The 26,894-nt window shown below is 40.1% G+C and overlaps 2 protein-coding genes across 3 annotated transcripts; both read left to right on the top strand.

Annotated features, from left to right (window-relative positions):
* Positions 1 to 92: 92 nt before the first annotated feature.
* CHMP5 (charged multivesicular body protein 5) lies at positions 93 to 9,622 on the top strand. Its single transcript, XM_054632074.2, has 8 exons — positions 93 to 268; positions 4,153 to 4,257; positions 4,992 to 5,038; positions 6,693 to 6,786; positions 6,870 to 6,941; positions 7,910 to 8,018; positions 8,395 to 8,507; positions 9,021 to 9,622. Exons 1-8 carry the CDS (start codon positions 200 to 202, stop codon positions 9,069 to 9,071), a joined length of 660 nt encoding a protein of 219 aa, XP_054488049.1. The 5' UTR covers positions 93 to 199; the 3' UTR covers positions 9,072 to 9,622.
* A 79-nt stretch (positions 9,623 to 9,701) lies between these two features.
* Positions 9,702 to 26,818, top strand: BAG1 (BAG cochaperone 1). 2 transcript variants are annotated; one of them, XM_054632086.2, is made up of 7 exons: positions 9,716 to 9,942; positions 13,795 to 13,923; positions 14,053 to 14,135; positions 14,838 to 14,951; positions 15,419 to 15,526; positions 21,058 to 21,120; positions 23,441 to 26,818. In XM_054632086.2, exons 1-7 carry the CDS (start codon positions 9,900 to 9,902, stop codon positions 23,528 to 23,530), a joined length of 630 nt encoding a protein of 209 aa, XP_054488061.1. In that variant the 5' UTR covers positions 9,716 to 9,899; the 3' UTR covers positions 23,531 to 26,818. The 2 variants fall into 2 exon arrangements, with proteins under 2 accessions (XP_054488069.1, XP_054488061.1); XM_054632094.2 differs by lacking the exon at positions 14,838 to 14,951 and having other exon boundaries at positions 9,702 to 9,942.
* The last annotated feature ends 76 nt before the right edge of the window (positions 26,819 to 26,894 follow it).

Genomic DNA, 26,894 nt, shown 5'->3' with positions numbered 1-26,894 from the left:
CAGCTCGGCGGGGCGGGCAGCTCAGTGGGGCCGCCAGCCAGCGGGGCGGGCAGCTCGGCTGCGCTGCCGGGACGGCGCTTCCTGCTTCCCTCGGCCCTTCCTCCGCGGGGCGGGGCCGGCCCTGCGGTTCCGGGTCGGCCGGGAGCGCTTCTGCCGCCGCTGTTACCGGGGAAGGGAGCCACTCGGAGACACCGCCGCCATGAACCGCTTCTTCGGCAAGGCGAAGCCGAAGGAGCCGCCGCCCAGTCTCACCGACTGCATCGGGAAGGTGAGCGCTCGCCCCGGGGCGGCCGGGCCCGCTGAGCGCTGCGCGGCCCGGCCCGGCCGCCGCCTGGGCAGCGGTGCATAGCTCTGTGTGTGTGAGTGTGTGTGTGTGTGAGTGTGGGGCACTGCCCTGCGTGGGCACAGCCTGCGTGTGCGTGTGTGGGCATGTATATCACAGAATCACGGAATGGCTTGGGCTGGAGGGGATCTTAATCCAGCTCCACCCTGGTGCCATGGGCAGGGACACCTTCCGCTGGAGCAGGTCACTCAGAGCCACACCCAGCCTGTCCCTGGGCACTGTGATGTACAGGGATACGCGCTGTGTTCTGGTGAGCGTGTTGGGTGTCCGCACACGTACACAGGGATGTACCTTTGTATGTACCTCCGTACACGCAGCCATACCTGCGCTTGTGTCCTGTGCCTGGGAGCGCATCCCATAAACGTGTAAATCCCATAAATGATCCCTCACTGTGTACACAGTGAGCCTGTGGAAGGCATGGCTCTCCTTACATCCTCATGGATGTTCTCAGCATTTCCATCTGAGGACTTCTCCGGCTGCACTAGCTAACTCCTGCCGTGACAAGTTATAGCAAGGCAGGGGCAGGAGCAAGAAGATCAGTCTCCTGTGCAATACAGAAGAGTGTTGTGTCTCTTCGGGGTGAGAAGGGTTGCTGTAGGGTCGATGCCAAAGGTGTGTACAGATGGACAGATAAGCAGGCTCAGACCAAGTAAGAAATGCTCAGGAAACACGTGGCAAAGTACTTCACAACTGTTGTTGTGTTGTCCTGCCTGCTAAGAGGGTTAAGAAAAGGTGTTAAGATTTATGGTAATTTCATAGGGGTTTTTTTTGACTTTAAAGTTGATGAAGAAAACTGTAGCATGGTTTGGAGGTCCTTTTGTTGTAAGCTAATTTTAAGAAAAGAAGAAAGGAAATGGAGTTTCTTGTGTATTTCTGTCAGTAAACAAAGGTCAGTAAATGTTGTGTGACTAAGCTTTGTCATTGGAACCTGACAACAAACAGTTTCCATGGAAAAATCACAGTTTTCCTCTCAGAAGATTTATTTTGCTGCCCAGCGGAGAGACTCTCTAAATGCAACACCTACTGGGAGAGACTCTCTAAATGAAATACCTAATATTTCAGTCAGTGCTACCTACACATTGGTCTCTTGTGTATGCCACTGGCTGGTATGGGGAAAGAGAAGTGCTCATAATGTTTGTCCTGGTAGTTCATCTTACTGACAAAAATCTGTATTTCTTTTTAGCAGTATTAAGCCCAAACATGACTCTAAATATATTTCGTTAGAACAGTGAATAAAGTGTCTGATTGAAAATCAGGATTAATTTTGCCATTGTTGCCAGTAAACAGCAGTAAATTTGGTGGCTGACTTGAACTCCAAAATCCAGCTGAGATACTAAGTGCTTAAATTTGCTATTTTGGCAATATAAGTGGAAGAACAAGAAGCCTTGTTTCCCTCACAACAACTGAGACTTATTAGTCTGTTAGATTTTTCATGCTGCTTGTGCCAGTTCCAAGTTAATGTCCATGTTCTAATGGGCAGGTAAATCAAAAGAAAATTTACATAGGTCAGCAGTCTGTCTTCTGCTAAGAGCTTGTTCAATCCTAGAGGAATTTTGGGATATAAAAGTGCAGTTTAAACAGATGTTTTGATTAGCAGTACCAGGTATTTATTTTTTTTTCCAAAAATCCTGCTGAACACAGTTTTGATCCTCTTCTAGTTGTTTGTAATTGCACTGTCTGAAAGTTTTACTATGCAAGACAGCAGATTAACTGAAAAGAAGAATTCTGGATTCATTTTACCCATGTGACGACTTTGGCAACCAATGATGAGTTACAGGGTGGTTACTAGTAAATATGGGGATAAATGCTTTCTTTTAATAGTTTGAAGTTTATGAATTAACTTTTTGTGCCAAGGTATAGTAATGTGTCTGATTTGTGAAAGACTTTTCACAATAGTGTAATTTCTAGGATCGGTCCTGCTAAAACTACAGACATTATTATTAGATTATTTTAAATTACATGTGAATTATTATTGAAGAGAGTTGTGTGAGATATTAAAAAACTTCTATTATTTCTTTACAATGTTAAATCCAACAGTTTGGAGGCTCAACTACTGTTGCTTCTGGGGTGTTTTCTGTCTTAGACACATTTTGCTGTACCTTTTGAAAGGGTCAAATTGCTTTGTAAGATCTCTTAACCATGTTAGGTCAGTGGTAATTAGCTATTAAAAGGCAGTTTGGAAATTTATTAGGTGAGCAGTGATTAATGCAACATTTGTTAAAAACATAGACAACTCTTAGGCAGTAATCATGCCTGTGTTTTGGATGTTCTTTCCTGTGTAGACAAGTTTAGTTATCTAAAATTCATTGCATTTAAAGGCAGGGGTTTTTATGCTTGCTGGCAGAGCACAGTGAGATGACTCAAAGCTGTCACAAGGCCTGTAGGAGGAAGGATGCACCAGGAAGGGAAGCATTAATAGTGTTTTAAAATTTTCTTCTTTGAAAAAACACTCAAACTTATGTTCTTTCAGAGTAGTAAATAAGAAACATAGAAACAAAAGGCTAATAGTTGTGACAACAGTGTAAAAACTCAAATTTCCTTTCTTTTGTGTAAGTTGGGGCCCTTCTGTAGCAATGAAATGTTCCTCAGTGTGCCTTGTTTGTGAGTAATAGACAGAAGCTCTTCAAGTCCTAATGCACAGTCTTGTTTTTTGGATAAATTAGATGCATTCTCCCCTCTTCTATCCAGTCACATTTTTAAGAGCTGAGGTCCCATGTCACGTGTGTGTGAAATTTTTACATACTGAGTCGATGTGGGAGGTTCTGTCTCTGTTTCCTGCTAATACTGCTTGAAAGAATCATTATATAAATAAACCAAATAATTTTTTCCCCTGTGGAGGCTAACTGTATCAAAGATGCAGTTAACTGATAAAGATCTTGAGGAGGTGCCATGCTTTAAATGTACAGGAGTCCTAACATTGCAAATTTTTCTCTTTCTTGCTATCAGTAAAATATTTGGATAATAGAAAGCTTAATACAAATTTTTCAATGCCAGCTGTGCCCAGGCACTTTAATGTCCTGTGTAGAACATTCATATCAGATGCTCCACTCAGGATGCCTCTGGCAAATGCATGTTGCTGTCACAGAGCAGGGTTTTAAAAGGGTCACTGAAACACTGAAATCAAAATCCACATAATTGTACATGCTTAGCCACACCATTAACAAGGCAGAATTGTAAATTTGCACTGATCTGTCTTATGCTATAATTGGAATGTCATTATAATCTAATCCTTAGGGAGGCTTCTTGGAATGAGAAGTTAATAAGCTTTATTTTGTTGCTTCCAGAGAAATGCTAGGGTAGTCAGTTCATTTTAAAAAGGCTTTTTTATGAATTTGTGTATGCTGTTAGAACTACCTGTGCCATGCTTGGTTATGCAATTGTCATATTTAACCCTCTTATAGTGAAGGGTTAAAATATATCCCAAATGAGAGCTCTGTGGAGTCCCAGGAGGGTACAACTAGAAGTTATCCATTCCCTTTAGTCCCTGGCACTGTGTATGACCAGAAGTTCTGGAATGGAGAGCTGCCTTGAGTGGCTTTGCAAGGGAGCATCTCAAAATGATGAGAACATGTTACAATGGCAGAGCTTCCTGCTGCCTCAGAGTGTTGTTTCTTGTGCTCCTTGTAGAAGTTGTTTCACTTGATTCTGGTTCCTCGCAAAATCTAAATTGTTTAAAAAACCAATGAGTGAAGAAACAATTCAGCTAGAAACACAACAAAACAGAGGCTGTTCGTTTTTTTTTTGTCCTATACCTGAATAAAACCTCAATGAATGTTGTTTTCTTTGTTTTTCCCCCTTATGTATTCAAGGTGGATAGCAGAGCTGAGTCAATTGACAAGAAAATTGCGAGGCTCGATGCAGAACTAGTGAAGTATAAGGATCAAATGAAGAAAATGAGAGAGGGACCTGCAAAGGTAAGAATTTTCTGTGGGATTTGAACATGCTCAGATGAGGATGTGACTCACACTTCTTGTCATGTGATTCAGCCAGTTCATCAGGTTCTTAAAACTGCGTCTTGCCCTACGGATGAGAGATAAGATCCTGCAGGATTATTTTTATTAGACTTACATTTTTGAACGGTGTTTTATTGGTTTTTATTTGTTCCAGAGTGTAATCTAATTCCTCTGTGAGAAGTAACTTGTTTCCCTTCTTCCTCATTACCTGAATTAAGTCTGGCAGAGAGGCTGTTTTGTTCCTTATCCAAAATAAAAAGCTCCACACTATGCCTAAAGGGAGCAGGGAAACCTGTTTTTTAAGGGGATAAACTTACAATATAAAATGTATTTGAAAATAAACATATGATATAAACAGCATTGTTCAAGTACCTGTTGCAGTATTACCTGCTGACCATTAAAATGTGTTAATGAAAGATAGTTCTGATGGACTAAGTTTGATGGTTTATTCTCCTTACTGAATACATATATCAGAAGCTAGAAACTGAAAGTATTTTCTATGAGAAGCTTTGTGTACTCTCCTGTTTTATTAATCATTAATGCAGGCCAAATGCTGAATGTAACTATTGTTAAACTCTTGGCACTTGTAACTGAGGAATCTTTTGGAAAACTTAAAACAATGCATTACGTTTAAACAGCATAATCAAGTGTACAGTCAGATATTTTATCTAATGTAACACTGTTGTGTCTTTCAGAATACAGTAAAGCAGAAAGCATTAAGAGTGTTAAAGCAGAAGCGAATGTAAGTTGAAATCTTAGTTTGTGTTTAATAAAAGGTTCTTTTCTTTAGGGGGCAGTGGCACACTTTTATTTCTCCTTCCAGTACTCTCCTGAGCACTCTTTAAAGCAAAATGCTGAAGAACCCTTTCAGAAGTGCCTCCTTACATATTTTGCACCAGCATATTTATGATTTATATTCCAGTGTATAAATTTGGATTTGTACAAGATGACCTGAATCTGCTCATTGTTACAAATATGTTTGGCTCCTAAACTTTCTGAGAGATTGCCTCATTTTATATTATTAATTGATTACTGTAAATTTTGTATTTGATGACCTTGCTCTGGTTTACTGGAAATTTACCTGTTCTCTATGGACACCTTTGAGGACTTGAGCAGATGTAGTGCAAGTAATTGTGTCTATGCAGAAACCCTCAAATGGACAGGATAGATGATCCTGTGGTCTGCTCTTGTCTAGTGTACTGTCTTGAAAGAGTCCAGCAACAGATCCAAAGGAAAGAATATCAGAACATTGCAAGTGTTCAGGAATGTTTCATTGGAATATCTCATAGTCTATGAACTGCAAATCTTAGAAGCTGTCTGATCCAAAACTCCCATCATCTTATATTTCACATCCCTCAGATGAATTGTACCTTTATGGACTCACTCAATTACTTGTTAACTGTGACTTGATGCACTGTGATAGATGGCAACAGTTAAGTATTAGTAAACTTTTATAATCCAGAATATCATATGGCAAGAAATGTGGTACTTGAGTTAGATGTTGTAAGGAGGTCTGCTTGATTCTGGCTTTAGGGTTTTTTTTCCCAGGTTTTTGACTATGCTGCCTGCTAATCTTCCTTGGTGGCATTACTGGGCCCCTCATAATAGGCTACTGTCATATCCTTCAGTCATTTCTTTCTGACCTTGTGGAACAGAAATAGATGTACTCATTAGTTGTCCAGAAGGTTTTGCATGCGGATCCTCCTTGTCTTTCAGACCTCCTGCTTTGCATGTTAGAAGGACTCACGGTTCATTTTTATGCTTTCATTATTTTGCTTAATTTCATGTAGCTTACATTCTTGATTTGATACAAGTTTAGTTTTGAGAAAGATGATTTCTTAATCTTTAAAGTCTCTCTTTTCTCTGTGGTTAGTCTTAAAGGTTTCCTTTAAGGTACCATATCATCCTCCTCCTCCCTGCCCTGAAAAACTCCAGTGTGGAGTCGCTGTGGTTTGGATAATCTGCCAACTCTTCCATTCTCCTTACAGCATTAGTGAGCATGGCATGCATGTCTGCCTTATGGTGATTAAACTTTTGCTGTATCCTCACCTACTTTGTCAGCCTAGGCAAATATGGTGTTGCTGTCATTTAAAACAAAGCTTAGTTCAGGAATAGCTTTGTCAGCTTCAAGTGCACAGAAATGCATAATGGCTGGATTTTTATGAAGCTGTTTATTCTGCAGTTGTGTATAATAAGTAAAAAAAAGAAACTCAACATATCTGTTCTATCTTTAGACTACTGCTGCTGGTTTTCTGACTCTTTATAAATTAAGAATGTTTGTGGTAATAAATAGTGTAGTGGTGTAGTGTTTTAAGGCCATTATTTGCCTTTTTCAAAACAAGTATGAAGTATTATTTGCCTTTTTTTAAACAAGTATTTGCCTTTTTTTTAAACAGGTATGAACAACAGAGGGATAATCTGTCACAGCAGTCTTTTAATATGGAACAAGCTAATTACACAATTCAGGCACTGAAGGATACAAAGACAACGGTACCAGTTTGTTTGTCTCACACTTGTTTAATTTCTTTAATTTTTACTACATCAGAAACAAGCATGATGTTTGACTCTTCTAGGTGGATGCAATGAAACTGGGGGTGAAAGAAATGAAGAAAGCTTACAAGCAAGTCAAGATTGATCAAATTGAGGTGAGCTTTTATAGTTAAATAAATGACAAAAATAATGTACTGAAATAATGGTGAATGGACTGTGAACTTCAAGGCAAGATGACTATTTTTGTTTACATGAGTTTGTCTGTCTTTTTTATGGGACCACCATCATAATTCCTTCCTGATTTTTCTGGTACTGCACAATTAGTGGTTTTCCTTATTGTCATGATTATTGTTTCCTTTCTGAGCTAATCTTTAATCTCTCCTTTCTTTGCACTTCAGCATAAATGTTAGTGATACTTCCTGCTATGGCTTTTTTGGTCCTTTTTTGTTTCCTTAACATGTAACATGCACATTAGTCCTTTACCCCCCCCCCCCTTCCCCCCATTCAAGGTAGTGCCTGATGAAAAAGAACAAAACCTAAAAAAAAAACCACAAAAAACCACCAAACAAACAAAAAACCCACCCCAGACAACAGCAACAAACAACAACAACAAAACAAACAAAAAGCCCAATCCACTAACTAAACATCAGCAAGGGGTGGCTCTGACTTCAGAAAATGCATAAAAAATCTCCTATAAGATCTCTAAATATAATTTCAAGTATGCTGCACTTAAGCTCTTACCCAATGCCAGTGCTGAATTCCTTAAGTTCTCTTTCCTATTCTCTTATAAATGGCTTGCATTGTAAATCTTTAGGCAAGTATTGTTTCCTTACCTGTACTCCAAGTACAATGCCAGTAAATATGCTAATGTATTTTCTAAATTCTGCTGTGGCACAACTCAGCTTAGTGCTTATTTTCCAGATGGTAGATTTGTCTAAATTTTGTACCTTCTTTGCTTTTCAAGTACTCCTGTCCTGAATGTGTGTTCTTTGACTTGTATTAATACTGCTTTAAAAAAATGGTTTATTGAAAAAGAATTAAAAGAACTGAGTGCTTTGTATGTTGGAATTACTGAATTGAATTTGAGTAAATATGGACCAATTGAAAATTATTCTTGCTTCAGGACATACAAGATCAATTGGAAGATATGATGGAAGAAGCCAATGAAGTCCAGGAGGCACTGAGTCGTAGCTATGGAACACCAGAGATTGATGAAGATGATTTGGAAGCAGGTTAGAAGGGGGAAGATGATTTTACTGAATATAAAAATCATAATACTGTCATACAGTGATTTTTTAATTTCCTTGGTCAAATGCTTTAAATGTGTTTTAAAAAGCTTTGATAGCTTTTTTTAAACATTAAAGCTGCATTTCCTTTAAAAGACGTGACAAGAGCATAGACAAAGATGAGATTCCAATGGAATGCTACAAGGCAGGGAAGAAGGTTCTCTCCAGTGTGTGTGTGTGTGTGTATTTCTGACTGATGACTGACGTGAGGTGAATCTGAATGTAAGCATTCAGTAAGAATCCTGAGTTTCTGTAAGAGCAGCTTTTCTCTTGCAAAAGGAACTTCTTGCATAATGTTTCAACCAACATAATTCAATTTCAGAACTGGATGCGTTAGGTGATGAGCTTTTAGCTGATGAAGACAATTCCTACTTAGATGAAGCCGCATCCGCTCCAGCAATCCCAGAGGTCACTCCTACGGACACAAAAAACAAAGTGAGTCCTTTGCTCTTTAACAGCAAAATACATTCTTGTTTGGTTTGGGTAAATCATATTTGTGTTGGTTGCTTGATATTTAGGATCCTTAATATTTTGAGCAAAAAAGTGTGCTTAATGTTATGTATGCTATTTATGTGTTATGTGTATGGATGCTGAATACAGAGAATTTGAGAATACAGTGTACAGTGTACTGAATGCTCTTAACTATATTTAAAATCACTAGAATGACATTTTATCACTCCTATCAAACACTGTCAGACTGCCAGTGGAATTTAAATGTACCATTACAGCTCCAGTCTTAAAACCATAAGAAAAGCTTCTGTATGTTTGCTTTTGGGGCTTTAATAGAGCTTTGTAGTGAGGGAGAACTGATGCTCTTGTTTTGATTCCAGCTCTCACACAGTGGCAATTGCAGATAGAGACACTTTATAGAAGTAGTAAGGAAGTTTCTGTAAAATGTTCTGGTTGTTGGAGAGTTGGTAACCCGTCGCTTCTTTTTCTTTCCTACAGGATGGCGTATTGGTGGATGAATTTGGGTTGCCAAAGATCCCTGCAACATAAACGTATCAAAAGTACAGTGGATACAATGGAACTATACTTTTTGAATTGTATTAAGAATCTTTTTTATTTTACAATTCTGGAGAACTTGTTTTTCCAGTGTAACCTTAATATCACTACATCCTAGAATGCAATATGAGTGGCTGATGGTGTTCTTTCTTTGGAGAAAGTTGTTTTACTACTGAATTCTGTTAATGGAAAATTCATCCCAGTTCCCTTCAGTGGAAGCAGTCAGTCGGATAGGTTTTGATTTCTGTATTTTATGGACAAAGTAAAACGTGAAGACTAGTGGTGGCTGTCGATAGCTGAGGTTTATTTTGACTTTGTATTATGTTTCTCTTTCTTGAAACTAAGATTATACGTTGCTGCTTACTCTGTAAAATAGCTCCCTTACTACTACAACGCCTGTTTGATAAAAGAACTGAAATCAATTTTTAAACTACTGCAGTCCTGAGACTTTTATGCGATTGTACTTGTAACCTTCTTGAAAACTGCTCGGGTTATCATTAACTTTATGTATTCCATGGAGACATAAAATCACGTAGATTAGCAGATCCCTTTGTGTGGCGTTTTTGGCGATGAATTCGGTCCGGAGCACGGGGCAGGTTATCAGCGTCACGTGCACGGCGTTCTCCAGAGGCGGAGCCTGGTTGGGGACGGGGAGGAACCGGTCCCGTTCTCGCCTCGGCCGTGTCTGTGCTGCTGCTGCTGCTGCCGGGAGCCGCGGGGCGGTGGGGCCAGCAGAGCGGCATTGCCGTGTTCCTGCTGCGGAAGTGACGCGCTCGGGGCGCGCCCCGGCAGCGCCGCCGGCGGTTCCTGTGGCGGGGCGAGATGGCGGCGCCCGGAGCCCCGGTGACCGTCACCGTCACTTACAGTAAGAGCCCGGGCCAGCGGGCGGGGGGCGCAGCTCCGGCCGCGGGGCCGCTCCCGGCCCTTCCCCGCCCCTCCGCCCGCCATCCCGGCCCGGCCCGGAGCGGCACCGGGCGCTGCGGGGCGGGCGGGCCCGGCTGCACCGGCGGTGGGGGCGAGCAGGGGCGGCCTCGGCGGGGCGCGGCCCGGGCCCGCTCAGCCCGGGGTCCGTCCGGCTGTGCCGTGAGGCTTCGCTCCTTACTGGGCACGGCTCGCCAGGGTCTCCTCCAGCCGGATCGCGGGCGTAGGTGTGCTGCGAGGGTGGTGGGGGAACAGGTGACACGGCGGCCGTCGCACAGGTCGCATCTTGGGGGGACTGGAGCATCTCTCTTAAAAGGAAGAGGTGAGGGAGCTGGGCCTGTTCAGCCTCGAGGAGAGATGACAGAGGGGACCTCATTGATATGAATGAGTATCTGAAGGGGGGATTCCGAGAAGATGGAGTCAGGCTCTTCTCAGTGGTGCTCAGCAATAGCACAAGAGGCAATGGGCAGAAACTGATGCACAGGAAGTTCCACCTGAATACGAGGAAGAACTTCTTTATTGTGGGAGTGACTGTGCCTTGGTACAACTTGCCCAGAAAGGTTGTGCAGTCTCCCTCATTGGAGATATTCAAGAACTGTCTGGACACAATCCTGTGCCACATGCTCTAGGATGACCCTGCTTGGGCAGGGAAGTTGGACCAGATGACCCACTGTGGTCCCTTCAAGGTGATCCATTCTGTGATTCTGCTGTTTGGGTAATCTTCATTTAGATGAAATATATTGATGAACTCAGCACTGCATGTTAAAAGCAGGTGCTACCCAGTTGGCTTCCTTCTGGTTTGTTGAAGAGGCTTGGGTGTTGGCAGCTAGTGAGCTGCAAGGCTGCCACAGAGAGTGGTTTCTTTGGTAGGACAGGTGGCTGCTGACCTGATGGAATGGGTCACTCAAAGGCCAGCTGAGGTGGGCTTTTTTTCCCCCTCGAAAACAAAAACCAGAGGAGGGAGAAAAAGGTGGAGGGGAAGATGTATCTGTAAACAAATATAAAACCTTACTGTAAAGGGCTGAGAACAGCTTGAACTCCGCAATTCTTACAAATAAGATGGGAAACACCGTGGTTAAATTTTGAAGTGGATCTAAGTGAGACAGTAGGAGGAATGAAGAAGATAGTAAGGTGTTAAATCAACAAGATGTTCTGCTGAGTTTTGTTAGCAAAACTTAGTAATTTTTAATTGTATTTTTAAAAAATTGAATAATAATTTCTGCCTTTGTTTCTTTTGCCCTATGTTGGTAATGTTGTTTCCACCTCTAAAGATTATTGTTTATTTGTAATTGCTCATTCGTGTTTTCAAATTGTGCTTGAAATTGTTTTGTTAAAATGTTTCCTTTATCACCTGGTGGTTTTATTTAAGAGTCTTTGGTGAGGAATTTTGTGGAATAATTTGTTGGAATCATCATGATTCATGTGCTCACTGGTGCCTTCAGAGAATTCCATTTGATCTAAGGGGGTTTTCATTTTGCAATGTCAGCAGTTTAATGATTTGACATATTTATAATTCCAGTGTCTTGCTGTTTGGCAACAGCCTGCTTGTCTGAGAATGTTTTTGTCTTTCTAATTGTTTTCTTACCTGATCATAACTTTGTCATTAACGGATAGCAAATAGAAGCCTTTGTTCAGCTTGGGCTTCATCTGTGTTAATTACACCTGCAGCTGTCAGATGTGGCTTGACCACTTTGCACAGAACATTTTTAGTAAAGTTTTGTGTGCACGAGTGAAAGTGGGAAAGATGGAAATTAGGACTGAGAAATAGAACAGTAGACCCACATGTGTGACTTGACAGTCTGCAAGTGTGGTGGGCAGACCCTGGCTGGACATGAGATGCCCACCAAAGCCACTCTGTCACTCCCCTTTTCAGCTGGGCGGGGGACAGAAAAGACAACAAAAGGCTCATGGCTTGAGAGAGGGGCAGGGAGAGAGCACTCACCAGGTCATGGGCAAAACAGACTTAACTTGGGAACATGTCATTTATTAACACTCAAATCAGAGTAGAACAGTGAGAACTAAAAGAGAAAAAACTACTTTTCCCTCGGGCTAAACTTTCCTCCTGAATTCTCTAATTCCTCCTGCCTGAGCAGTGCAGGGGAATGGGGGTTCTGGTCAGTTCATCACACTTTGTCTCTGCTGCTCCTTCCTCAGGCTCCTCACACTCTTCCCCTGCTCCAGCATGGGTTCCTCTTACAGATTGCAGTGCTTCAGGAGCAGACTGCTCCAGTGTGCATCCCCCACAGGGGGACAAGTCCTGCCAGCAAACCTGCTCCAGCATGGGCTCTTTTCTCCATGGGTCTGCAGGTCCCTGCCAGGGGCCTGCCCCAGCACAGGCTTCCCACAGGGTCACAGGCATCCACCTGCTCTGCTGTGGGATCCTCCATGGGTTGCAGGGGCACAGCTGCTTCACCGTGGTCTTCACTGTGGGCTGCAGGGGAATCTCAGCTCTGGCACCTGGAGCAACCCATGAGTTGTTCCTTATGGTGACTTCACTCTGCTGTGAATTTACAGTAAAATTTTTTACAGTCTGTCCAAAGTGGTGCTCATAATTTGTAATTAAACTGGTTCTGTTGTTGCACAAACTTCATCTGTTTTTTTCCTCAGTTAGTGGTTTTTTTTTTTTTTTTTCCTCTCAATTGCTCATGGGCAGAGCCCTCATACAAAGCAGTTGTATATATCAAAATGACCTTTTGAAATGTATTGAGATTGTGGGGTTTTTTTCCCCCCCCAAAACAAACTGATAAGAAGGGCTGTTTATGGAAAGTGCTTGGGTGAGAGGGGCATAATGTGATCTTAAGCTTAAAGTTATCTCGGAATAACAAATTTTTTTAAAGCTTTAAAATATTTGAGGATATAGTGTCACTTATCATGTGCCTGTAGGGGGGTTGGGGCATTTTAAAATCAATTTTCCTAGCACTCTCCTTTGTAAAAGATACACGCTCTTTAAATTAAAGGTGTGAGTGTAGTTTTTCTTCTGTTGTATGTGTTAAGTTCTCTCTTCCTGCAGAGTAAAAAATTTCTGTTTTGATTTCCCTTGCAGCCAGAGGTGGTTGATTCCTGTGGGTGCTTTCAGATTGACAGACCTTATGTGAGTGGGAGCAGAGGGTGGTAGAAAAAAGAGTCTGTTGCAGAGCAGAGGTTAATAGGCATAATCCTTTCTTCCCCTAAGAACTACCTCCTGTTTGCATGCAAGTAATCTTGGGGAGTCTGAATAGGAAGTGGAAGGTGACAGAGAAGCTGGGACTTCTCCAAGTGGTTATGTCTGCTTATCAGTAGTATATGGGGAGAAATAGTTTTTGTACTCTGAGAATTCTCTCTGGTTGGTGGTGGAGATGAAACAGGGTAGACAATGATTGCTTGTTTCTCATGTTTGAGAAGAAGGGAGCAAAGGAATTGATAATTGTCTCAGATACCAAAGACTCAAGTAGGAAATGGGATATATCAGGATAGTGTGGGCTTTCATGCTTTAGCTTGTGGGATGTCTGGACACCATCTGTACTCTTAAAAAGAGATAGGGAATAATATTTAGCCAGAGCTAAATTATGCCAGTAAAATACACCCAAGTCAAACTCTTCAGGTTATACCAGTGTAAACCAAAATTTTCAGCTGAGGTCAGTCACTTCAAGAGGAAGGAAGTGTGGTAGAATAATTTGATTGAAAATTATGATTCTGCATGAGAGCCTGTCATTTGAGAACTTTCTGCATTAATGGTAATAAGTATTAGAGATGGATTCTCTCTGTAATATTTTCTAAGTTACAATAAGAGTTACTCTTAATCTGTTTTTTCTACTAGGTAATGAAAAGCACAGTATTCAAGTTGCTTCCCAACGAGAAGATGGTGAACCTACACTACAAGACATGGCTGTACTTATTGAACAAGTCACTGGAGTTCCCGTTCCTTTTCAGAAACTGATATACAAAGGTAACTTATAAATCTGCCATGTTTCTTATAGATGGTGAGCTTTCATCAGGTGTCCATGATGACAAAATTAAATTCTTATGCCACCAACTGGACTTAAACTATTTTTTTCCTGTCTCATTCTTTGTTTAGGAAAGTCTCTGAAAGAATTGGAACAACCATTATCAGCGCTTGGTGTTAAAAATGGTTGCAAAGTCATGTTGATTGGGAAAAGGGTAAGCATACTTTGGACCTTTTTTCCCCTTAAACTATCGTCATTTTTGTCACTAAGTCAGCTGCTGAACACAGAAACAAGCTGGAGTGTTAATTTTGTAAATTACACACAAGTTGAGTTCAGTCTCATTTACACTGCAAATAACTGCAGTTTGTACTTTTCTGAAATTACATTATTGACTGGCTTCTGATTTACATTATTGACAGGATTCTGCCTAATCTGTGGTCAGTGCTCGTGAGCTTTCTGTGCACTGATGACATTATCTGCTCATCTTATTTTTCTGGTTTAAAAAAAAACTTTCCCAACTGTAGCTACTGAGCTTTGATCATCTAGGTTATTTCTGGTGAAATGATTTGTGGCTGGTTTTGCAACTTGAGGATGAGGTAATAATCTTATGATGTAAATATTGCCTATACTTTAGAAACGATAAGTTGACAAAAAGAAAAAAATTGCACTTCTCCTTTTTCCTTCAAATTAATCTCATTAATTGTGTTTTTATACATTGCTGATTTAGATATATTTGTAATTAAGTTTTGGAAGAAGCTGATTTGGTTGTTATTGAAATATGGAAAGAATAGCCACAGTGTAGTGTGTATTCTAAACCCTCAGAAGCCTTTATGTCTGTATCAGCACTGCTGCTTTTTAGCTGCATTGTATCTTTATTTGTTCCTTAGTTGTGAATGTTGTACTTTTGAATACACAGAATAGTCCAGAAGAAGAGGCTGAATTAAAGAAGTTAAAAGATTTGGAGAAGTCAGTGGAGCAAATAGCTAATAAGTTAGAGGAAGTTAATAAAGAGTTCACAAGTATCCAGAAGGTATGCCAGTTTTGTATCACTTTATATCTTTGCAAAGCAATTTAGTAGGTTTTTCTATGTAAAAAAACCCAAACAAAACAGTTTGGAGGTTTTGAGTAGTCAGTAATAGCTGCCCCTCCTAAATGTCCAAGAGTCAGTAATAATTCTTAGTCAATTCCAAATGCCATTTATGAGTTTGCAAAATAGACACATGGCAATGTTTGGAAAAAAGTAAATATTGTTTCATATGGGATAACTTACATATACCTGGAAGAAGGTCTATTACATGTCTATCATTTTAGTAAACCTAACAGATCTTACATTTACCATGTCAAGAATTGATAAAATACAGAAGAATACAGATTAAGATTGGAGTCCCTATCATGCTTGAAAATACAGAAATAGTAAAGTATATTTTCTGCCATTGTGGATTTTCTAAGGTGAGTATTGTGTTGAGTATAGAATAATTTTGTTTTTTTCTTCTTCAGGGATTTTTAGCAAAGGATCTCCAAGCAGAAGCACTAAAACAGCTGGACAAGAGGATAAAAGGAACTGCAGAGCAGTTCATGAAGACCCTTGAACAGATTGATGCCATTGTAAGTAACTAACCAACAGAAACTTACTTGATATTTTAATGTACTAAGAAATTTATTTTTGGCTATCCAAATTATTCACAGTCATTAGTGGGTCATAACCTTACATTACATTTCCAGAGTATAATATACATCTTCCTGTGTCATGTAGTAGCTCAGAGCTAGATGAGAATAAGGGTCTTGTACAGAGATAAATAGAAAATTGCCCCAACCAGTGTATTTCCTTACTTGGTTTCTCTGTCTGCTGGTAAGCCTCATTATATAATTATGTTGCATATCAAGATCATAATAACCTGCTCTGAAGGAAAATGCTGCTTTTCTGTGGTAGTGGTGTCTTTGGGTCTCCTCCTTGGTACAGTGACCTTATCTTGGATTTTTTTTTCAGAAATATGCTATGCAAATACCTATAACTGGTGAAATCAGTGTAGTTTAATTTGATGGACTCTTTGTGAAAGTTCAGCAGTGGACCAAATCAGAGTAATAATTTGAACTGGCCATCATCAAATGCTATGTAATATGGATGTGTTCCTGGGAATGGTGGAAGCTTACTAACTAATTTCCTGCTTTTGTATTGTAAGCCCATGATGATAATGTAGTCTTTGCTGCTTGTTATAGCCAACAGTTCTAAATACTTTTTTTAAAAAATTGCTATATTCTAAGTATTTTGAAGTCTTCAAATTTCTGTTTCATTTTGTGCCTCATATAAAGGAGAATATTGTGCTGACTGTTATTGAATGCTGTTAGACATAAAGACTTCATATAACTGATTTCCTGCTTGAAATGGCAGATTTACTATGTGTTGTCATGAAAATATCAGTAAGGTGGCAACAACTGTCTCAATTGGATGGGGTTCAAGCTTATTTCTGACCCCTTCAAGTTTTGATACCAAATCCTATTTGGAAAAAACCTCACTACTTGTATTCTGGGGGCAGTTCTGGAACCCAGCAGGCAGCCTTGTAAAACTGCTTCACTGCTTCCAGAATAATCCAAATTCAAATTTCCCAAGTTTACTTTTAATTCTGTTACTTTTTGTGTGGTTTAAACAGAAAGCATGCTGTGCTGTATCTCCTTATCCAAAATACTCTACATAGTACTGGACAAGGGATCTTAGGTCTAGCACAATGTTTTAGAAGACTTATAATCAGTAACTTGATGTTTACATTTGGGAAATAATGGAGTCCCTGTACTTTGTTTCATGAGAAAGTGGAGCAGCCAGAGCTTAGACTAATTACAAGTAATTTCTTCCAAAATCTGTAGTAATTGTTACTTTATTGAATAAGAGCCTCTGACATTTGACATTGAAAAGTTGAGTTTTTTGGTTTTTTTTTTAAATAAGTGAGGGTTTGGATTGACAGTGATTGCAGTTACATTGCACATATTTGTTTCTTTTAATATACAAAGCTGGCTGTGACATTTGTCATGAAAACTGGACTAATGTGCAATCTTGCAGACTAAATACATGTAGGTGGATGGAATATTTACATAAAATGTGAGAGTTCAAAGTGCTGGTGTCACACCAGGTCAAATGAACAGGGCACCAACTTACTGAGGCAGCACTCAGCTCTGTTGTGGTTGTGCACTCTGTGGAGGCAGCAGTACAGACTGGTAGTGAGGGATGTGTATGAGCAATAAATGAGTTCCACTGGAGTAGAAAATGGCAAATAGAAATGCAAAGCTGTATTTTATCTTATTGTAAAATTGGTTTATACAAGTAATTAGCATTCTTTCCAGTAGTCAAGTGAAAAGCTAGTTGTGACACATGTGTTAAATGCTATTGAACATGTAGAGGTGCTGTTGATTGAGTCAACAACATGTTAAAAAATAGAGGGGAAAAATGTGACTGACTGAGAAGAATGGATGATGCATTGTAGAAGTCAAACATACCAGCAAGCTCACACTATAAATATTCCAGCTTTTTTCTTTGGCAGAATTGTCACAACTCATTAAGGTGTCTCAGCTGCTGTGTGTTATTTGGATCACTCACATATGCAAATGAGATTTGGTTGGTTACAGAGAGATAAGGGTGAGGAAGCCTGCATACTGTTTTCCTTCTATTCTAGGAGTATGACTCTTACTGGTAGCAGACAAGCTCATTAATTAGAGGAGCTGAGTTTGGAACTAAATACTTTTACAAGACACCATGCATTCAACAATTATGAATTTAAAATATGGGATTTGGAAGGTGGAGAAGTAAGTTTATAATCATACAGTAGTGGGGTGTGAGAGAAAAAGTGCTGTCACTGCCAGAGATGTGAAGGAAAAGTCCTGAAGGGATGCTTTTGGGTAGAGCATCTGTAACTTAAGCATTGTAACATAAATGTGTTTAAATAGCTATTGCTTTCATGGCATCTTAGAAAATTTTAATTTGTCTGACACAGTCAGACATTGCCATAAGCTACAGATCTTAGAAGTTTTCTTCAAGAAGAAGTCAGTTGAGTCTTGTTCAATACTAGAAAATTTGTGTGTGTGCATTCACAGATGTGCTATTTTTTTCATCAGTTAAGACAATTGGTCCAGGAATAGAAGTCAAAGTACACTATTTATTACAAATCTCAGTGAGAGGAACACAGGAAATGTTTTACTTGGTCATCTGGACCAGTTTTTTAAATATCTGAAAGGGTTTATCAAGAAAAAGCAAAATTTTTCTGAAATCAGTAGGAAGATTTGAATCCACAGGCATGACCTATGACAGTATGTACCTGCGACCCAGCTCTGTTTTAATGAATGTTTTCACCAATATTGCAGTGGGAGCACTCACTTTGTCCTCAAGATGGTCTCCTATTAAATGGCAGATTTTTTTAATCTAAAAAGACAATATTGCAGAGAACAGATTGTTCTAAGAATTGAAAAAAACTTTCTCTTCTGAAATACCAGTCACTGATTTTGCTAACATAAATTCACAACAAATCTGTCAAATTGCATCTATCAGTATTGAGGATGTTGATTAGCACTACTGACTCATAGTTGTGCTCTGGTGGCCCATCCTCCTTTCCTGAAGATTTTTTAAAATTATAGTTCCTCTGTAGAACTTACTTAAATTAACAGGCCGTTCTGATGAAATTTAACTGTCTCCTTGTCTCTGCTATACTTGTCATTGGATAAATCCATATGAAATTAACATTTCAGGGATTAAAAGCAAGACGTATTCTGAAAAAAATCCCACCACTGTTCCTGTAACAAATATTTTCCAGACATGTGGGAAGTTTTTCCACTTAAAATAAGATGAGACTTTATTAAAGATTGCTAAATTTTTTGAATTTATCTGAATCAATAAAAATGTGACAAACATTTCTTACTATAATACTTTAATCTCTTAGCGTGAATTGTAAACATGAAATCAGACCTTCAGAGAAAGGTATTTCTAAAGCTCAAGGAACATTGTCACCTGAAAGGGAAGGTTTTTTCCAGCCCTTTCTGTTTGATTTGTGTGTCAGTGCCCCAGGTTACCTGAGACCTTGTGCCCAGCAGTCTGTGAGTGTCCTGTTACCCTTCCCTGAGCAGCTCACTTGGTGCAGGGGTGGTTCACCTGACCTGCTTGGGGTCACATGCAAACAGAGAGGCCCCTCCTGGACTTCCACACCTTTAGTTGGTCTGTTGGTGCCCCAGGCAAGATTCAGGGACAAATTAAGGACACAACAGCATGAGAGGGACCCCGTCTTGGTTATCCACAGTCAAATGTTACCTGCTGCCAGTGACTCTTAAGTGCCCTTGAAGGACTCACTTTACCAGTTTATAGAATAGCCCTCCTTTATTAATACAATAGAAAACTCTTGACAAGATTGCTGGTGGTAGTATCTGGCTGCAAAAATGTACTTAAAGCTCTAATACCCAATAATGGAGTCTTTCCTATATTTATGCCATTTTTAACTTACTCTTATTTTTACGTTTAGGTGGAGCTAGAGTGACTCTAGTCATGCATCATGTTCACTGGGGGGTGGTTGTACTTTGGAGGTGGGTGATGTCAGTATTACATCTGAGGTGACCTTTGAGGCTGGAGCCATACATCAGTATTTCATCCAAGGTAAACTTTGGAATGGAAGTGGGCATCTGTGATTTTGCCACAGTTGCTGGTTCAACAGCAGGAAATCTTTTTCCTTCCTTGGCTGACAGCTGTTACGTGGCTTATCAGCTACAAGGTATCACCATGTTCCCCCTCTTGCCCCAAAATCCTCTCTTCCCCCAAAATCCTTTTGGACAGACTCTGGCCATGGTGTCTCCAGTGCACCTTCTCTTTGGGCCCCCTTAGTGTTTATTTGTGGGAAGTCGGGCATGCTGACCTCATTCCATCTAGGGAGCAGCAACCACATTTTCTCCCTGTAATTTTCCATATTGTTATATCTGGGTTGGCAACTTTCCACCCTTTTCTATCCTCCACTTCATCCCCCCTTAGCCTCTGTACTCATTACAGTTTTGTTACTTTCCTACCAAGTTTCAGTAATGGACACTAGGTTGTAGCTTTCTACTGTAGCCTTCATGCTGTTAGAGCTCAAGAGGGAAACACCGCTGAGGAGATAAGGAGTGTTCCCACAGGGAGGTGACACGGCCCAGTTGAAGTGCCTCACACCAGTGCACACAGCATGGGCAGCAAACAGGGAGAGTAGAATCCATTTGTCTGAACAATAAAAGAAAAGAGCACCTTTTTTTGTTGTTGTTGTTGTTGTTTGTATTTTGATTTTTACAAAAGATTATGTATCTAAACCTCCCAGCTGTGTTGACATTTTGGCTGAAATGAAACAGATTAGGTTAGGGAAACCTGTGTTCTTGGTCTGGACTTAGGGTGGAAAATAAAAGGTAAACTAGTGAGAAACTCCCAAGATTTTTATGCATTTTCACCAGTGAGAACACAGTGTTTTTAAGAATGTTCACATAAACTTTATATAATGATAATCATCTGTACATCTGTTGAGAAAAAAATCATAAAGCTGAGCACCATTCCTCAGCAATGCCCCGGTTTCACATAGCTCAAAAAAGGACAAAGCAGGTAACACTTGCCAGGATGACATACATGAACATAATGGGTGGCAGGAGTACATAAAATGATGCAGTTTGAATTAAATGAAAAGCTGACATTGTGTAACACTTCACATCTGTTGCCTTCCATGAGTACATTCCAGGGATGATCAAATGTACAGCTTAGACTGGCAATGGCTGCATTACTAATGATACATTCCAATGATGGCAAGTGATTGAGTGAATGTATTTCTAAGAAATTTGTTCATGTTTTAATCTCTGAAAAAGCTCTGAAGAACAGTTAACACACACCACAGCAGAAAAAGCAGTGTGTGTAGTCTGTTGCTGTATATTCCCTAAAGACACGTGGTAGGTTTGCTGTCTCTGTTCTTTGCAGTCAGCTGCATCCCTGGCTTTTTAATAAGTTTTTCTTATAGATTCTTTCTTGTATAATCATCCTTACTGAGCAGGCATGACAGGATGCCTATTCAGAGGATTCTTTGGTAATTCCAGTTTTTGCTGTAAGTCTAATTTGTTCATTTCAGCATTAACCTGCATCAACTTGTTTGCTTATTTTACTGCAGAATCTGCCAGAGAATTTCAGTGACTGCAAACTGAAAAAGAAGGGGTTAGTGAAGAGGGTCCAGGTGAGTTTTCTTTGTGAAAATGTGCTGTTTAGATTTTTTCAGTATTTGTTCTTACATCGGTATTTTGTATGACCTCCCTTTGAGTAAAATAGCAGACAAAGTACAGTCATAGGTCATGCTATTTTCAGATAATGTTTGTTATTTACATTAATGGCTCGTCTTATGGCTGCCTGATGTTGTGAAGTAATTCTGATAACTTGTAAAGACAATGGGATTGATCACTCCTCCTTTTTTGAATCTTGATGGACTGGAGTAATGCCTGAGGTCTGGGCACAAGGATGCAGTTAACTGTAACTCCTGCTGACCTACTCCTGACCTTGCCAGAGGTGTTCTTTGGAAAATTTAGCTTATACTGCAATGCACCAAATTTCTTTGGAGAGTAGATCTTTGAGATCTGTACAGCAAAGTAGCTGTGCTGGGGATGGAGGGTTTAATTGCTTTTGTATGATGCTTGTAGATTTCTAGGCATTGCTTTCTTAGAGACCTTGAACTGAAGGTTTGTTAGTAAATACTGGAACTCAGTTCCCTCCACTCAAAATTACATAAATGAAGGGTAATGCTATTTGTGTTACTGTTTTTATTTCTATTGTGCTAACCTTAGTGACAGGTTGGGCTCCTAAAAATTGTTTGTGGAAGTACCTTGCATTCATATATAGAATTGAATGATTTTGTCTTTTATTATAACCTTGTTAAATATCTCCCATTGATGTTTCACAAGCTTTTTTAGAATAGCCATCTATTTTAGAGGAAGGCCCATCAAAAAGTACTTTATAGGAGAAATGGTTTTAGTTACAGCTTTAGGAACAAAGCACTTTGTACTCAATTATTGAGATAAGTTCAGGTAATGCAAATGGGAATGAAGGTGGTTGCTGGTGTGGCTGTGTTATATGGGGGTTCTGAACACACTCCTGATTCCATGTGCCTAACCAAGGCAGCAAAACTTGTAATAGAGTGGTGGCTGTCAACTTTGTGGAAGCTACAGGATCTCCACTCTTGGGTGAAGTTACAGCAGAAGTAAGTGGGGCTTTGTTTAAGAACTGCTGTTAAAAGAACTGCATAAAAGGGGTTCTGTTGAGCAGAGATCAGAATTATTTATGTGCTTTTATATGCACAGCATTATGCAGCTGTGGGTTATGAACCCTTTGAGGACTCCAGAAGAATCCTCAGGGGTTTCAGACCAGAGCTGTCAACAACAGTTTGTTTTTCCAGAGCAAGAACAAGAAAACAGTGGCAAGTTGTGCTTATTATTTTTAAGTATCCATGAAAGCAAGGGGGAGCTATTAACTGCCCTCTACTGCTGGCAGTCACATATCTTCCAGGGTGGGAAGATAACTATGAAAGAGTAGCAGCCCTCAACTGCATTTTGTTACCACCTTCACTTTTTCATCACTCAAGTTCTTACAGACGTGAGTTGATGACAGCTCAAGGGATTGGTTGGAAACAGATGATTCAAAGCGGTGTAATGGTTGAGGAACATTCACATGGCACAATAGTTTGCTGCTCTACAAGGAAAGTGCTTTCTTACTGTCATTTTAATTTAATAACATGAAATGTCTGGTTTGACTGTCAGTCTGGTGCAGACGTAGCAAAAACAAAGGCGAGACACGAAGAGCTAATGGGAGAATCTTTCTCAGGAAGTGCACTGTACTTGCATACCTTGGGGCTGGCCTAAAACAGTTTATTGGCTTAAAGTGCTGGCATGTTGTGCTGTGTACAGGCTGAGCAAAGTGACCAGAGGCTGCTGGCTGTCAGTTGCTCTCTGTGTGTTACTTGTGAGAGCTCGTGGGCAGGTTCTAAGAAAGCATAAGATGCTGTGGACTGCTTTTTTTTGAATGGAGCCTTCTGTTTTTTGAGGAACACCAGATGAAGGTTCAATGGTGCCTTGTGAAGTCGAAAAGGTCTTGGTTTAATGAAAGCTTGTTTTAAGTTAGAGCAGGTTTGTCCCTCCCAGCCTTGGCCTCTGAGGTATGTGTTAGAAAGGAGCTTAGAAGTCATGTTCCAAACTGAATGAAGCACTAACTTGTCTGAACCTTTGTGTTTCCTATTGTCATTTATGAACTTTGGATCAACTGAATGTCATCATCTGGACTGGTGATGGTGGGCAGCCATGCTGTTATCCTTATTAGCCTTATCCAGTGTCACGTTTCTGTTGGATTCTGGGTAAATGCAGATGTGCATAGGCTATTACCAAAACAACTGGAAAGTGGTTGTTGAGTTGACATCTCCAAATTCACTATAGGAACTGTACTTTCAGTTCTTCAGAAACACCTCCGGGTGCAAACTGTGTATTCAATAACATTTGTTTGTTTTTTATTCTCAGGTTTTTCTTGCCCAGTGTGATACCATTGAAGGGAACATTGGCCAAGAAATGGACAAGCTGCAGTCCAAGAATTTGGCACTGGCAGAATGAGGCATCGCCTTACGTAATTAGGAAACATAATTGCTCTATGAGCAAGAAGAAAAGTTTGCTCTTTGTTTTGGAGCACATATCCAGCTTCCTGTTTTTTTTTCCCCTCAAAGCCCAGTCTGTTAGACTGGCACCAGTCAATCATTTCTTGCTGGTTGTCTTGTTTGCCGCTTGGTTAGAACTATTATTTTGAAAAGAAATCCTTCCTGAAGAATGGCTGAGCTAATCTTTGTGAATTGTGTATCTTATGGACAATAAGATAGTTTAGTTAACTAAGTTATGAAGTTTTCAGTGGTGGGCAGTTTTGTCTGATATATCTTTGAATTTATTTACAGCTCAAATCAAAGAAGGTCTATAATCGTACAAGTGCCATAAGTTGCAGTTGTAGGACTACAGCTAGATTGAAAAAGGCAAACTGAGACAACATCTGGGAAAGCTGAACATTCTAGTAGACAGTTCAGAGCAATAAAAAACCCCTACACATTTGTATCTACTTAATGTTTGTATGCATTTATAAATATAAGAAAGCTTGACTATAAGGGAGTCGTACCTATTTTAGCCTTAAATTGTCATAATAAATGGAATGTACTGTAACATGTATGGTACTTAATTTTGAGTGGTGCTTTAAGTTGTTACTGAGCTCCTTGATACAGATGTATGTTTTTTACACAGATTTCTGATGTACTGTGGTTTTTATAGATTATTTGTATTTTTATTATTTGTGTTCTGTCTTGAGTTGAGAAATGAAATGAGATTACTCATGCTGCTCAAATACCAAGGGTTCACTTCAAGCAAGGTATAATGGAGGAGCTATTTTGAAAAGTTTTTTTATACTTTTTTCTGAATTTACTGAATTCGTGATGATATATTTAATGGGAAAATGCAGTGATTATTCCAGACTGTTAAGGCAATCAGTGAATTTTTATAACATGTTGCAAAGAGACACAGGTTTATTTTAGCAATGCCATCTGTGTGAGGGTTATGGCTGAGTCTTGCAGTCACATATGTACTGTGCTTAACCTTCTCTGTTAGGTGAGAAGTCAGCTTTTGCAGGAGACCCAAACTTTGAGTGGGTACAGCCAACTTTGCAGTGGTTGCTCAGAGGTTCTGAGCAGACTGTGGAGCATGTCAGCCTGTAGGTAACATAAATGTACAGGAGCTGCTTTTTCACTGATGCTCCTCATTGGGAGGTCAGCCAGATACACAGCAGCCAGCAAAGCAGGGACTGGGAAGGAGCCTCTTTCTGTGCAAGAAATAAACTCTTCATCCCAAATGAGTCAGACTGAGAATGTTTAGAATTGGCCCTTAGGTAGTGAGGCATTATCCATATGTTTTAAGGTTAGCTGTCCTTTCAAGATAAATGTAGAAAATGTATGTAAAAAGATCTTAACTTCTGATAAGTTATAAAGTTTAAATAATACCTGAAGTGTTATTATTACAGTATTGTCTTTGATGTTCGTAATTGGAGGAACATTTTCTTTTTAGTGAAAAATGCCATTGAAAGTAAATGAAGTAATAGCTGTGCATTACAAAGGGTCACTTATATTCTAAAAATGCTGGCTGATCATACCAAGATTTGAGTTGCCATATGTTTTGCTGTTAACCAGTTACTCCGAGCTTTTATTTTTTCCTTATGAAATTCTCTTATCAGCATCTATGGAGGATTTCATAGTCTTAACTCCTAGTAACCTTATCTATCATGTTAGGATTTGGTATGGTAGGACTGTGGAAGATTTTTCCCTAGGCTAACTAGTCTGTCATGCTGCATTTTCCCAGCACTTTGGAGTTAAGAGGAGGAAGCATCAGTCATAGTCATTTTTGTGAAGCCATGCCTATCCTGTGGCTGCTTCTGGACCAGATTCAGCTGACTCTTAAACCACCAGCAACACTTGCCTAATTCAGGGAATGCAAAATCAACCACTTTCCTATGATGGAAAGGATCCTCACCCTCCCAGATGTGGGCTCTCTAATGTGTTGAGCTTTCACAGGTGCATGTACAATAAGCAAGAATCCCCCTGTGCCCAGGGAGAGAACTGAGAGCTGTGGTCATGGCCAGGACTGTGTCCATTTCTGCTGTTCCTGTGTAGATTTCTCTCTTGGGTGAGAACATTTACAGGCAGACATCGTCTTCCCAACAGTCTTCCCCAGAAATCGCTGCTTCCTTAGATGTGCTTGTGTGAGTACATCCTCAGCCTGTCTCAGAGCAAGGAGGATTAACTTCAGGATGTTCCACAGCAGATCTTTTGATGGTCTGGTACTTTGAGGCAAAGAGAGTGATGGTGAGCCTCTCCCACCAGCACATCTGTGTTCAGCAGAGGGTGGGTGCCCTGAGCCACATTTACCTTGCAGTGCTAAGCAGTTTGGTCTCTAGGACAGAAGTATGTGTATGAAGACCAACTTCTGCAGTATAAATTGTTTTGTCTTCCAAATATAAAAATGAGTTGATTTGTTTTGGAAAACAGATGGTTGTATTTAGAGTTATCCAAGACATTCTAGAGTGAATTGACTTTTATACTTAGTTTTGGAGAGGGGAGTTGAAAACATTTTTTTTTTGTCAGAATAGCCTTAAATTCAGTAAAAGCCAGCATCTGTGCTTTTCAAAAGTGCAGCAGACTGCAATTGTGGGAGGAAGGGGAAGGAAGATGTGATTTTAAATATTCTTCAGAGTTTGTAAATATAAATAATCAAGCTTAAGCTATAGTCTCACTGATTCTGTAGTTCAGGTGTACTGTGATACCTGTTTTGCTACTGAATCGTTTCCTCAGCCCAACAATCTGCCATGATCGTGTCAAAACAGAAGTTACTCCCTTTTGCCTTAGTTGCACTTATCCCATCGTCTTCCTCCAGTTGCTGTGTTGCTCTGGCTGTGTTTACAGACCTTGGATTTGCCATCCTGGCAAAATGTACCATAGGATTTGTCTTTTATCAAAATGGAAATTGAATTGCACACGCCCTTGGCCCCTTTTCTCTCCCAGATCCCGTGGGCTGGTGTGAGAAGAACCAAACCCGACTCAGGGAAATGTGGAGTCTGGAGCCATGGGATGGGTTGCTCTCTGGAAACAGCACAAAATTATAGTGGCAACCTCCATGACCAAGTCCTCTGGAAGGTAATGTCACTGTAAGCCTGGAGCAACACTTTTTGACTTCTAATGGACACTCATGGTTTGGAGTGGAGCACTTGACACCGTGGAAGTTGGCACTAGATTTTTTTTTTTTCTTTTTTTGGTTAACTCACGTTATTGTACTGTGATAAATGAAAAGATAAAAATAAAACCTGGAAAGTTCTCTGCTGTCCTTGGTCATGTTGTCACTAAATTCTGTATTTGGGCTGTATTTTAGTGGAGAAGGCACACAGGGCTCTGGCTGG

Source organism: Agelaius phoeniceus, chromosome 1 (assembly GCF_051311805.1).
Source record: "Agelaius phoeniceus isolate bAgePho1 chromosome 1, bAgePho1.hap1, whole genome shotgun sequence".
NCBI lineage: Eukaryota > Metazoa > Chordata > Aves > Passeriformes > Icteridae > Agelaius > Agelaius phoeniceus.
The sequence above is the reverse complement of the archived record's forward strand: the minus strand, read 5'-3'. Positions and strand labels throughout refer to the sequence as shown.

Coding starts and splice junctions, on each gene's coding strand:
- BAG1 (XM_054632086.2), top strand. CDS start 9,900: ATGGCGGCGCCCGGAGCCCCGGTGACCGTCACCGTCACTTACA. Junction 13,924..14,052: donor TCAGAAACTGATATACAAAG/GTAACTTATAAA, acceptor TTCTTTGTTTAG/GAAAGTCTCTGAAAGAATTG. Junction 21,121..23,440: donor GGTTAGTGAAGAGGGTCCAG/GTGAGTTTTCTT, acceptor TTTTATTCTCAG/GTTTTTCTTGCCCAGTGTGA.
- CHMP5 (XM_054632074.2), top strand. CDS start 200: ATGAACCGCTTCTTCGGCAAGGCGAAGCCGAAGGAGCCGCCGCCCAGT. Junction 5,039..6,692: donor GTGTTAAAGCAGAAGCGAAT/GTAAGTTGAAAT, acceptor TTTTTTAAACAG/GTATGAACAACAGAGGGATA. Junction 6,942..7,909: donor TCAAGATTGATCAAATTGAG/GTGAGCTTTTAT, acceptor TTCTTGCTTCAG/GACATACAAGATCAATTGGA.